At 40.3% G+C, this 14,436-nt stretch overlaps 1 protein-coding gene across 2 annotated transcripts; it reads left to right on the forward strand.

The window, feature by feature from the left end:
- Positions 1–699: 699 nt before the first annotated feature.
- On the forward strand, positions 700–12,333 carry LOC146974949 (septin-5-like). Of its 2 annotated transcripts, XM_085798690.1 has the most exons (13): positions 700–717; positions 1,457–1,513; positions 3,442–3,807; positions 6,919–7,015; positions 7,786–7,872; positions 8,067–8,190; positions 8,348–8,482; positions 8,625–8,742; positions 10,096–10,197; positions 10,287–10,383; positions 10,627–10,789; positions 11,951–12,053; positions 12,148–12,333. In XM_085798690.1, exons 3-13 carry the CDS (start codon positions 3,493–3,495, stop codon positions 12,217–12,219), a joined length of 1,413 nt encoding a protein of 470 aa, XP_085654816.1. In that variant the 5' UTR covers positions 700–717; positions 1,457–1,513; positions 3,442–3,492; the 3' UTR covers positions 12,220–12,333. The 2 variants fall into 2 exon arrangements, with proteins under 2 accessions (XP_085654816.1, XP_085654817.1); XM_085798691.1 differs by lacking the exons at positions 700–717; positions 1,457–1,513 and adding an exon at positions 1,902–1,945.
- Positions 12,334–14,436: the final 2,103 nt, after the last annotated feature.

A 14,436-nucleotide genomic window follows, 5' to 3' on the forward strand; every position in this document is an offset into this window, starting at 1 on the left:
ACATTACTGATTAATTAACATATTGTACTCTGATTTGGTTATTACATGCCCAGTTGTTTTCTATCTAATTCAGAAGATGACCAGCTATTTGTAATTTTGTTAGTTACCAAAAGTGGTATTTTTTTTAATAATTCACAGAGTATACATAATTTATAATAAGTGCATACGAGTCAAGTATAAATAAAAAGAAAAACAAATGTCGAATACTCACTGTACAAAAATATTATAAATTTAATTAAGTTATACTCGTTTGCAAAACACATAAATGTAGTCAACTTACTCAATTTAGTTACATTAGCATTGTTACAGTGACGCAGCTAACCTGTTAGCTTCTCACAAAGTGTTTTGGTTTTATGTTTATTTTCTAGTTATTTATCTCTATATTATATTTTATAACCATCAACAACAACAAAAAATGAACCAGACCGTGTCACTACAGACAATGAGTTTGCATTCACACAGCCTCTAACACTGTGTGCCAGGTGCAAGCTTACAACCACAACACATAGCTAGCTAACCACTCTGAAGCTTACCTCGTTAACACGTCTTCTCTCTTTTGGTGGAAAACTGACTTCTTACTGCCAAACAACATCCCACACCTGAGGTTCATATCCCCGGTGAGTGATACTCTGGTGGGTCACGTTATCTACCTGAACACAGGGCGCTGTTTCACCTGTCGACCTGACGCAGGGTGGGCGGGAATGTCTCAATGCGGAAGTAAGAGTTCAAGCTAGCACACTCAAGTTGTTGTTTTTTCCCCCTACTTTTTTATGTCGGGGAAACAAAAATATTACTCACAAAGTGAATTACACAATTTAAAACATGTTTGGAGAGGAACTGTATGACTGCCGAGTGTCTCAAATAACACTATCTTATTATAGGTTAATGTAGCATTAGCTAACTAAAACTTAACTGTAGCATCATTGACCATGTGTAGCTATGTGGTCAGAGACTGGGTCAGACCCAGACATCCAGACTGGAAACAACCACCTGTCAATCCTTATACATAAAACCTTCAGGCTATTGATATGGATTCACAGTACAGATCCATGTGACATGAGATCTGCATAACAACACAGAGAGAAGGTATTCTTTTTTTATTGTAACTTCAAGGCAATTGTGACATTTGTGGAAACATAAATTGACAATAAATTAAAGACAGTAATAAATGATACATTTACAATTGAGAATTAATACAACAACATTTCAATATATAGGAAGGCAACAAAGTGACAGAGCTCCTCCTGCAGCAGTATGTCCAGTGATATCAGCCTGTCCTGCTCCTTTGTCTCCCTCCTATTTAAACCCACGTCAGAGCATCAACACTGGGCGGACTGCACACGGAGCTCAGTCTATAGTGCACCCACGCGCACCATATGCCTCTGCACGTCGTTTTATTAGTTCCTCTTTAGTTTGGCGTCGGTAAAACTGTTGTTTTGTACATTTTCTTGAAAAGCCGGCGACAACATGGACCACATGTCTTCTCCGGTCAGGTTCCGCAGAAATAAAAAAGGTAGGCTACGTCCACTACATCTGACACACACTCACACACATGCTGCGACATTTAAGTAAGTTAAATTACCTATAGTTTGTTGAATTTATCACCACAGCAGCCTGTAATGGTGTGTGATGAGAGAGAATTGCATTTAAAATGTTATTTCAGGTCAGTAAATGTTTATTTCTATGGGTTTAAATGTGTGATGCTGATTTTTATTTGTTTATTGATGCAAGTGGTTCATATTGCTTTGTACGTCTATTCTTTTTTATACATTCTTATTAATTCCTTTATTTACTTTGTGAGGATTAATAGCCATAACTTCCTGTAGTCACATTATAAAGTTTTTCATGTGTTTGTATTTCATTTTTTTAACGAACGAGCCCTTTCCCCCCTCTACATTTATGCTTTCCTCTCAAAAAAAAAGCTGCAACTCTTTCAGAAAAGGAGGTACGACAAATTTATAGAATAGTCCTTAATGACAGTGTTTATAGCTTGTGCATATGTGTGTGTGTTTAGGAGTTAAATCCCCTCCCTCCCTCTGTGAGAGCATTAGAAGCTGGGTTAAGCCTGCTGCAAAGCTTTGTGGGTAATGAGAGTTGACAGGTAGAGAGGCAGCAGCGTGGGTTGCGCTGGTCTGCTGTCTTTCGACCAGGTCACAAGGATGATGTGGGTAGAGTGAGGCTGCAGAGATGTGCTGCCTCATGGGTGTAGAGGTTTGGCTGGTGGACTCAGTCTGTGGGGAGAGCAGGTTTGGACGGAGCTGTTGGAAAATAAAAGAGAGAGCTGATGAATATGTTCATCAGTTTGCTTCATCTACATAAACTCCACTCTTTTATAAGGCCCTGAAATGACTAAGAAAACGAACGCTTCAGTCCAGCTCATACCGTATATCCAACTTGATCCTGGTGGTTACTAACTCTCAGCTCCAGTCTGTCTGCTGTCTGTACCTCCAGCCTTCCTGGACAGATGGGTGGGGGCCGCTGTAATGGTTTAAGTGGATCACAGGTCAGGACTAATCAGTGAAGAAGGGTGTAGTTAGCCACACTACAACACACCATACATGCTCATCATGTTATGTTTGGAGAGAGCATGACCCAAACAGCAGCCAGGTCATACTTCAGTGTAGTGATATTCACTGCCCATTCAAAAAAAAAAGGTCACCACTTGTATTTAACTAAGCTAATGGGTAAGAGCCTGGCATTGAATAATTATGTTTCAGCTGGCAACAACTTATTTAACCCTAACTGATGCAGTCTCATTTCTTAAACAACCATGTTGGAAAGCACATCCAGTGGTTGTTTAGAAGATGTTCATCTGTTTCAGAAGGGTCAAATTAGTGGCATCAAGCAAATAAAACATCTAAGGAGATTGCTGAGACTAAAATTGGGTTAAGAACTGTCCATTATTAAAACCTGGAGTGGAGAACCATCGTCTTCAAGGATGAAGTGTGGTTCAGTGTGACCACAGAGTCCAGACCTTAGCCCCAATGAGAATGCAAAATGAATGCAACTCTGAATGGAAATAAATGTTGTGACATTGCAGATACATTTCCGTAAAGCTAAAGGCGGTCCAATGAAATATTAGAGTGTGTGTGTGTGTGTGTGTTTTTTTTGGACGGGCAGTGTATGTACATGCTTACCCTCCAAATATAAATAGGTGTTTGTCTGGAATGATAATCCTTTCCTTATACTTTTCTCTGGCCCATTGCTTTGTTTCACCAGACTGAAAGCCCAACACATAGACTGCATTGAACTGGATTGTGGAACAAGAGTCTGTATAGTCAGGGTTCATCTGCATATAGGAAATAGATGATTTCTCAACATCTTCCTGTTGTATATTTTCTTCATTTCTCATTTTGTCTGGTCTGAAAAAGTGAGTTACATTCTTGAGCCTTTTGATTGTTCATATAAAACCATGTGTAACTCTGCTGCCTCCTGTCCCAGCTGTCTAGTCTGTCCATTGACGACCAGGAGGACACTCAGTTTCCTTTTGCCATGAGGGATCTCCCTCCCGTCTCCCCCAGCTACCAGGCACCAGTCAACCGTGAGGCAGAGGGAACCGGGACAGCAACCAACGGGAGACTGCCCAGCTTTCAAGGGACTCCCCCTCTGCACCGGCCCATCCCCTGCCACCCGGGTGGGTCTCCAGTCGTCCCTCAGAGACCACATCGCATGGGAGTGGACGCTGAGTTTCAGCCTTTGCCGTTGAGGAGGCAGCTGGTGTCTCAGGTGTCTCTGGACTCTCCGCTCAGCCCGGCCTCCCGTCCACGCAGTCCCTGGGGACGCTTCGACCCCTACGACTCTCCAGAGGTGCTCTTCTGTGTGCTTGTGTTACCTGTGTGTCTCCCTCTTTATCATTAAAGAGTGGACACGTCACTGTTAGTGTCTGTGGAGCTCAGAAAGATGGTGAAATGAAAGTATTTCTGGTTTTTATAAGTTCAATGAACCTGTGCAAAACTGAAAAAGATGAGATGAAATGAACTTAACCCTTAAACAGGCAGGAGTGGAAAATAAGTTGCAAAAAATAATTTAATGTTATCACTCATCTCTTTAGGCCCTAAGAAAAATATTTCAAAATTAAAAATATATATATATTCAATATTTTGGATTTTATGAGTTGTATCTCCCGGGATACGTTGCCCTATTAAAGGGATAGTTCAACATTTTGGCAAATTGGCCCATTGCCATAATTGCTATAGTCATAGCAGTAGGTTCGTTACCTTTAATTGTAGGTGTAAGCTATTTTTAGTACAGCGGAGCGCAGCAGCAGGCTGCTCAGAGCTACGCTATGGAGGCTAAGGGAATTTCTTGGTTTCCCTCATTAAACTCATCAAATACAAAATCCCAAAACTCCACAGCGCTTTTGTAGACAAGTTGTGAGCTGCACAACCACCACGCTATGAGATAATGACGGAACGATACGAAACGGAGCCGTTTTCGAGGTAAATTCATACAAAACCGCTGATGCGCGTTGCGTTCAGGGACAGTTTTTCAGCAAGCAGTCTCCGTATTTAATACCCTGTATTTACCTCGAAAAACGGCTCCGTTTCGTATCGTTCCGTCAATTATTCTACATAGCGTGGTGGTTGTGCAGGTCACAACTTGTCTACAAAAGCGCTGTGGAGTTTTGGGATGTTGAATTTGATGAGTTTAATGAGGGAAACCAAGAAATTCCCTTAGCCTCCATAGCGTAGCTCTGAGCAGCCTGCTGCTGCGCTCCGCCGTACTGAAAATAGCTTACACCTACAATTAAAGGTAATGAACCTACTGCTATGACTATAGCGATTATGGCAATGGGCCAATTTGCCAAAATGTTGAACTATCCCTTTAAGGTATAAAAAGAGCCCAAATGATAAACATATTAATGCTCATTTTGATGAAGATAAGTTATACATTCTTGTATTCCTTGGTCATTTACATTACACATAGCCCTTTTAAAGTTGATTTTATTCATTTTTTCCAATCCAATTTTGTAATCTCATTAGAAAGCAGTCTCATAAAGAAGTGACACGCCACTGCTGCTACTCCATCAAAAAATCCTAGTGGAAACACTGTTTTATAGAGAAGACAGGCAACAAACTTTTGTATGTTTTTAAGTCTGCATAAGGGAGAAATTAAAAAATAATATTTTTGCATTTACCTTTAGAGAGACATAATTTTATGTTTGTATTTCGCACTAATCTTAAATTAACTTATAATAACATTTTATTCTAACATTTTGCACATGGGAATGGCAGAAGATGGCAAAATACTTGCTTGTTTTGTGCACATAGTTAGGAATCAGGTTCAGGTACCAACTAATTAATCCAGGTGTGCCTGACCATAGTTGTGAGGTCAGACACACCTGGATTAATTAGTTGGTCCCCCCCACACTTTACATTATACCGTGACTATTTCATATCGTGAGTCCTATGTCGTATTTTGTAACGTATCGTGAATTGACTATTTGTTACACCCCTAACTACATACATACCACCAGTTATTATTTATTTTTAGCTGTATTTATTGTTGTGTTGTGTGTGACTGGTTCTGTGACAGCAGTTGACCACATCCTTTCTTTTCCCATAAAATGACCTAGCCGAGATGCCCTGCTTGAAAATAAATATTTATTTAAGTAAAATACAGTTATACTGTTGTAATGGGCAAAGCTGTGCATGATAATATCTGATACTGCAGTAATTATTAGCAAGCCTTCCAGCTTGAAACAAAATTTTGAATAATGAACATTGACCAAATTTCTACCCCTAATCTGGCAACGTATCTCATGGGATACATACATTTCAAAAGCTGCTAAGTAACACCACAAACACAGTTGGAACATTTTTTCTTCATGAGAATGTTTAGACAACTGTTCTAATTCATTTTAGGAATTTAGATTGTTGTTTTATTGAAAATAAGTATGACTAATATATGATTAGTTCCACGGAAGGAAGCAGGTTCTCCACCACCGGCGGCCATGATGTTTTCAGATCAGGCTGACGAAACGATGAAAGATAGCCTGAACCAAATCATATCATCTAGATGCTAATACCAGACAAGACTTTTGATAAATGCAAACTTCATTAGTGAAAACCTCCCAGCACACCCCCTACAGGATGTTAAAGTGGGTGTATCTCCCGGTGCACGTTGCCTGTTTAAGGGACGCTGAAAAGTAAATACACAAAATTTAGAAATAAAGCTAGCAGTACTAAATGTTTTAACATAGCATATGTTCTAACACCAGATATCACAGTAAGGACCTTTCTTTGTTTCCTTGTATATCATCAGAACTTTACCCCTGTTAACACAGACAGTTTTCTCTTCCTTGTGATTAATATCTGTCTCATATTCACCTACAAAATACAGCGGCCAGACATCATCTTTCACACTGAAAACAGAAGTCAATGTGGTTATACGCATTAGACCACTCTGTCCCCAAAGTTCAGCCCCCCTTCCTGCCACTGGGTCAGAGGGAACATGGCACCAGTAATACAATATATATTGTGCCAGATATAGATGCTGCTGATTTCCTTCTGCAGACCCTGAGCAGACAGGCACAAACACTAATATAATATACAGTATATATAGGAAAATGTCATATATAATAATGTAATTAATAAATAAAGATGAAAGAAGTTTTAAGGCTGCATGACCAGAATGTACGGTAATGTAATATCTGGAATATGAAAAGTGATTGCATTCAGATCTACCCTGGAGACTCTGATCTGTTTAAGGATAGCTCCTCTTCCATGTCTTCTAAAGAGTAGAAACCAAAATATGAACAATATATTTTGCATAATTTTACTGTGTTTACTAATTTGAGGTCACCTTTTAAATCATTACATATAAACAATTTGACCCTGCACAGATAAATGGTATAGCTAATGGATGCATATAAACCATTTGCACAACATCTGTTTGTGGGGTGTTGTCTGTCTGCAGGATCAGGACAAGGAGTACGTGGGGTTTGCCACATTGCCCAATCAGGTCCACAGAAAAACAGTGAAGAAAGGTTTCACTTTCACCCTCATGGTTGCCGGTGAGTCCCTTCTGCCTGCTTACTCTTACCAGTCTGACTGAGGTATCAAGACCGGATGTGAAATATATATAGTATATATATATATACATACACAAGTCACACCATCGTATACAATGTCTAGACGGTTTCAGCTGGTGACATTAGAGCTGATGTCAATAGATTAGATTAGATTAGATTAGATGAACTTTATTGTCCCCAAAAGAGGAAATCCGTCTTGGGCAAAAGTGCACCGTGTAGCAACAAGACATTTAAGCAGCAATAAGCAGTGACAGACATACATACAATGGACATAAGTACAACGACAGACATGCAGGCAATAGACATAAGTACCGAGACAGACTTACAAACGATAGACATGTGTACAGTGACAGACATACAGGCATAGACGTACAGACGAAGCAGCATTGCAGAGCATCAAAACCATATCAGTCGGCATTATCAGTTCTAAAAGAGAGGTGTAAAGTAAAAAGGACAGAAGCTTGGCTTAGTAAAAAAAAAGATAAATAAGGAATTTAAAAGATCCTAAGATCAAAGAAATTTGCAAGAGTAAAAACTCGAGCTACTAATACAATAGACTGGCCTATTGCTAAGAAATACATTCATCGGTCTGGGTTAGAGACATCACTGCACCGACTTCATTCTGGGAGTAGCTCTGACGATGTGTCATGTTTCATTTTGCAACTGGATGTGATGAAATAAGTTAAAGTGTTGCAGAGTTGGATGTGATAATGTACTCATGCTGCACTGCGTCTCTCTGTTTCCCTCTGCAGGAGAGTCTGGCCTCGGTAAATCCACACTCATCAACAGTTTGTTCCTCACAGACCTCTACAGAGACAGGAGGGTTCCTAATGCAGAGGGTGAGATTAAGATTCAGTAAATGAAATAGGATAGTAGCTGGAATCAGATTATATGAACATTTAACATAAAAAACAAAATTTTTCTGGTGCTAAAATGCGATGCTGCCGCTATCTGAATCTGAAGGTGTGTGTGTTAAATTGTTGCCTGTGTAGCTTCAGTTATATTGCATGTGTGTTTGTATGTGTGTCTGCAGAGCGGATCAATCAAACAGTGGACATCCTCAAACACACCATTAGCATTGAGGAGAAGGGAATCAAACTGAGGCTCAGCATCATAGACACGCCAGGGTTTGGAGACGCCGTCAACAACACAGAAAGGTGAGGTCTGCATCGTTCTCCTCCTGTTAGCTCAGAGCAGCATGAACTTTAACTTATGGCATCACAGGCTTACCAAAACACGCTCTTATTTTGAAATAGCTCATGACGCGGTTGTTGTTTTCACTCACATGAAGTGTTGCATGTGTGTTTGCCTCAGCTGGAAGCAGGTAGAAGACTACGTCGACCAGCAGTTTGAACAGTACTTCAGAGACGAGAGCGGCCTGAACAGAAGGAACATCCAGGACAACAGAGTTCATTGCTGCCTCTACTTCATCTCTCCTTTTGGCCACGGGTACATGACAACATGAAGCTGAAACATGTTCAATATCTGTTAGGCTTGTTTCTGTATGTCTTCATATGTGCTCACACACACACATAGATACACACAATCACATGTTTGTTTGTTTGTTGTTGTTGTTTTTTTCTTCCATCAGTCTTCGACCTCTAGATGTAGAATGTATGACGGCTTTGCATCAAAAAGTCAACATCATCCCCATACTGGCCAAAGCTGACAGCCTGACATATGCTGAGGTCTGCAGGAAGAAGATGAAGGTATGAGATCATAAGCACACACACACACACACACACACACACACACTGGACTGGGACTGGACATATGGTGCAACCCACACATGAATCTGAGACATCATTAAGCTTTTCAAATCATTCAACATGTTATATAATGTGCCAGGTTAGCATTTAGCATATTAACATTTTTGCTAATAAACAGACGATGCTAAAGTAGGAGATTCATTGGACAAACTGAAGCATTGACCTGATGATGGCCCCGGATGGGAAGTTGGGAAATCACCAAAGTTATTACAGTCCAACCAGAATGAATGTGTGAATCAAATTCCGTAGCGATCCAACCAATAGTTGTGTTTCACTCCAGACCACTAATGTGAAACTTCAGGGGAAAATTCAGGGGCTTTCCAAAGCCAGTAGCATTGGTGCATTGATCCTTCCCTCTGCTGGCGACATGGGAATGTCTGCCCTAGATTTAACAACTATCTAGCTGATAGTTCTTGGGAGATTTGTGACTTGACCAGACAGTGAAACCAAATGGCCAATATCTCTGTCCCTACGGCCACAGCACAGGCCACAGGATGGACAGAAAGATCAGTCTCTGCAAAGATCAGTTACTCAATGTGAAACAGAAACGGTTCCAGAAATAAAACTTAAAGGGATAGTTCAACATTTTGGCAAATTGGCACATTGCCATAGTCCCCATAGCTTGAGGAGTAGGTTCTTTACTTTTAATTGTCGGTGCAAGCTATTTTTAGAACGCCAGAGCAGAACAGAGCTAGGCTATGGAGGCTCATGGGATTTTTTGGTTTCCCTCATCAAACTCCCCAAATACACAATCCAGCAACTCCAAAACGCTCTGGTGGACAAGTTGTGACCTGCACATTAACCACACTATGAGATAATAACGGAACGTTGTTTTAGAGGTAAATGCAGAGACTGTTTGCTGAAAAACTGCCTCCAACGGGAACGTGCATCAGCTGTTTTGCATGAATTTACCTCTAAAACAACTCGTGGTGAATGTGCAGCTCACAACTTGTCCACCAGAGCGTTTTGGAGTTGCTGGATTGTGTTTTTGATGAGTTTGATGAGGAGGGAAACCAAGAAATCCCATTAGCCTCCGTAGCGTAGCTCTGAGCAGCTCACGGCTCTGCTCCACCATTCTAAAAATAGCTTGCACCGACAATTAAAGGTAACGAACCTACTCCGAAAACTATAAGGATTATGGCAATGGGCCAATTTGCCAAAATGTTGAACTATCCCTTTAAAACCTAATGTCTCACATTTACAATGGTGTTGAGTGTGAACCTCGCCTCAGTCTTTTCATGGATCTCATGTATCTCTCACACAACATTCCTCCTATGTGTCCCTGCGCTCCAGATCAGAGAGGACATCAAGCGGTTTGGGATCAACATCTACCAGTTCCCCGAGTGTGATTCGGATGAAGACGAAGACTTTCAGAGACACGACCAGCTGCTCAAGGTTGTGCACTTCGCTTCCGGTGCTGAAAACGTGTCGAGTCATGATCCACGTCCAGTCTGACAGCTCATTGTCTCTGCTCCTCTCTGCAGGACAGCATTCCCTTCGCAGTCATCGGGAGCAACGTGCAAGTGGAGAGCAAAGGTCGCAAGTTCAGGGGTCGTGTGTATCCCTGGGGTGTGGTAGAAGGTATTCACTATATTTCTTGTTTGATTTTAATTCACTTTGTTTCCAACAAACTTTTCCAGTGATTTAGGCCTAATACTGTATGAATAGTTTATCAGTGTTTGGAGAGTTTTGATTCACTGTCTACCTGTCTGTTTTCAGCCCCTGTTCCTTCTATTACCGTAATCAGTTTTACACATTGCTGTTGTGTTGTGTGACTCATGTGTTGCTCACATGTTGTTGTTGTTGTTGTTGTTGCATGGTCAGTGGAGAACCCGGACCACTCCGACTTCCTGCTGCTGAGGAACATGCTGGTGAGGACGCACATGCAGGACCTGAAAGACGTGACGCGGGAAACGCATTACGAGAACTACAGGGCACAGTGCATCCAGAACATGACGCGCATGGTGGTGCAGGAGAGGAAACGCAGGTGGGTGGGGCCAGCCAGGAAGTACACGGTCACTGTTTAACTGACTCAGTGAAGTCACGCTCATTTGTGGGAACCCCATAGATATTTAAGGCTAAACTGCAAAAACGATTAGCTGATAAAAAACAAAAAATCACTTGAGGTGAAACAGACCTTGAAATGATCTGTCTATGCAGCAAGATCATTTTTTACTTGACAAAAAAACTTAAAATAAGTTGGTTAAGTCTAGAAGTAAGTCAACTCTGATCAGTGTTGAGTGATTTAAAATAAAATGCAAGTAAATAAATGACTGATTTAAGTGTAAATTGCTTAATATTAGAGAAATGTAGTGCTGCTGTTACTTGAAACACATCTTGAAAAAGACAAGAGCTAGTCCTCCATCTAGAACAGATATCTTCAAACAGGAAACTGTATTAGCCTGATATAAATGTACATAATGTAACACATGAATTTGAGCAGTGAAAATCAATTTGTTCATGTACTCTCTGAATATACACATATACATACATATAAATATACGCATACATATACATGCTCAAATATTTAACAAAGACAATTATCCTGAACCAAGCAAGCTAAATGGAGCATGCATCAGCAAAGCAACAACACACCAAACTAAACTTCAGTGTAAGTTTACTCAAGTAATACTGTATGTTGAATATAAATGTTGTGTATTTTTTGTGAAAAGCATTAGTATAAATTTGTACTTGATCTAATGTGGCTTGTTTTACTACTAAATTACCCAGTTTATCCAGATTTCCTGACTGAGGTGGGATGGAGATGGAAACTCGTAAATACATTTAAAAATGAGACAATTAATCCCATTTCCCCAGGTTTAAGATTTTAAATTTTGGCAAACAAAAGGATCATTTTGCAGTGAAACATTTGAGCTGCAACTTTGGCAAAAAGAATTATTGACATGGATCACACTGAACTCATATAGAGAGAGCATCTTTCAATGACACATAATGGGTAACCTCTAATGGGCACATACTATAGTGTGTACTGTATGTCAATTTTTTTGATCATTTCACACATTTAACTTTAGCTGTGCTGTCTAGCTGTGGTGGGTTTGGCTGCAGCAGGACTTTATAAATACAGGCTGTTGAAAAGTACGTAAGTAAGAGCTGCTCACTAATGACTGTCTGTGAATCTTGACTTTAGCTTGCGTGAGAAGCATCGAGACGGAGGCGAGGCGGATTTCCCTCTGCCGCTGGCCATCGTTGACGCCGAGAAGGAGAGACTCATTTTTGAGAAAGACGAAGAGGTGCGCTCCTCTTATTAAATTATTCATTCACTCACTTATAACTTACCAACAACATCAATCACCACTCACTTTGTTTTCTTATTCCTCTCTGCAGCTACGGAGGATGCAGGAGGTGCTGGAGAGGATTCAGGAGCAGATGCAGAACAGCCAGAGAGGAGGCTTCTGACTCTCCCAGGAGGAGGAGGAGGAGGAGGAGCAGGAGCAGGAGGGAGGAACACAGCTCAGCATCAGATGTCAAAACCACTGGAACTTGTATGAAAAGGAAAGGAGCCACATCACAGCCAGGTCCTGGTCGGCCTGCTGACCCCCAGGACAACATGCAGCCATAGTTCTCAGAGGACACGTGAAGTCAACGTCTCTGAGGGTCCACACAGAGGAGGGTCAGTCCAGCGTAAACCGGGGACATGACTTCAATCATTCAGGCTAAAGCAATCCTGTTCATTCTAATTTGGTTCTTTGAAAGCAGTTGGAGAATCGATCTGTTCATCCTGGATGAAGTTATCTGGGGCTCACACTCACATGAATGACTGACTGCAGTTCTGTACACTGACTGTGTTGAGCTGCATGTTCTCATATGATACCATGAATATATCAACACTCAACACTCTGAAGATACACTTGTATCTAGAAATTAGTTAGCACACGGGTTTCACCATAAAATGTTTTGGTCATGATGATCCAACTGGATGTCAGACAGCTTTACTTTTACAGGTTTGTTTCTACGACAACAACTCTTGATAAACTGTCAAATCTCATCTAAGTAACTCTTTAATTCACACAGAACAAACACGATCCTGAGCATCAAACACACCGACTGGCTGATCCAAGATCGGTCATACAGCCAATGTGTGAACATTACTCTCTATGTAAAGTTAACACAACAGCAACAGACTGTCACAGGCTCAGTGTTGTGTTCAAGCTTCAGCAGGTCACACTGGTTCACTGGTGGATTGATGCAGGTACAGAGGTGCTGCCACAGTTCATTACTTTTCTGTGTTTGTTTTATTATTGTAATTTAGGACATCGTAATTAGGAATGTTGATTATGATGTAACACTGCCATCTAGTGGTCAATGTAGGGATGTTGGGTTTAAAATATGTAAAATGTGATTTTTGTCCTTTTGTATTTTCAATATTGAATTTTGCTGTTTTATAAGAACAAGAAAGTAATAAAAATAAAAAATAAAATAAAGGCTTTTCAACAGCAGTGTGTATTTTTACACAAGACCATTAAACACAGGAGCAAGAGGTGCTGTAAATGTAATAAGATTTATTAAGAATATTTATTATTTCATCAGCATAATTCTTCATTATTAATATGTTTTATCCATTATCATCATTGTTATCTTAAACAGTGGACAGTTAGATCTAAAAGGCAGCCCAAAGTGTACAGGCGATATATAACTTAAAACTTTCTCCATAGGGAAAACATGTTTTTTATATTCATATATAATATCAATGTAGCATGAGGTCCAAGATCCTGCCCACGTTATACAGTATTGTACATGGTCCCAGAAATAAACATAAAAACAAAACCTTTGAACGAAAAGAAACTAAACAGCAATCTACATGCAAAAACAAAACCCAAAAGAAACAAGCATTTTAAAATTGTAAGATACGTACACTCATATGCCAAAAACGTGCATACAATCACAAATTTACAAAACTTTCATACATACGTACAAATATTACAAAACTCAAATTTGAATATTAGACATTATTATGTTACCAAGAAAAGAGCAACAACTTTTTTTTGTTTTTTAACCTTTTCCACTCCAGGTCTCAGTCTGACTCACAAAATGGAAAACTTAAAAACATATAAAAAAAAAAAAGAAAAGAAATAAAAAAAAGAAAACAGTAAATCTTTGTCTCTTCCATTCGCTCAGTGTGTACGTGTTTTGCCAGAGTTGTCACAGTGTTCAGGAAAACTGAGTATAGGCACACACGATAGCACCCTAACAGGCTCATACCATAATCACCTCAGTGTAAAAAAATAGCTTGCTTGCTACGTACACACGCACGCGCGCACACACACACACACACACTCTGTCATGCACAGGGCAATATGACCAACAAAAAACAGAAAAGAAAAAAAAAAGGGGGGGAAACAGAGCCATGCTACAGGTACAGTAGGGTTAACTATAGTACAGAATATAAAACATATTGGATACAGTCACATATACAGACATAACATAGAGAAACAGCAGAAGAGGCGAGGAGCAGATCCACACAACACTGACTACATACACGTGTACTGATGGGAGACTTCATGGTGAGACATGTATAGGCTGGCAAGAAGGCTGCGAGGCCATGAGCTGTCTGAGTATGCACACAAACACACACACACACACACACAAAGGAAAGTGGGCAACAACACATTTTCC

This window comes from Trachurus japonicus, chromosome 14 (assembly GCF_045865225.1).
Source record: "Trachurus japonicus isolate A0001 chromosome 14, Traja_1.0".
In the NCBI taxonomy this organism is placed as follows: Eukaryota; Metazoa; Chordata; class Actinopteri; order Carangiformes; family Carangidae; genus Trachurus; species Trachurus japonicus.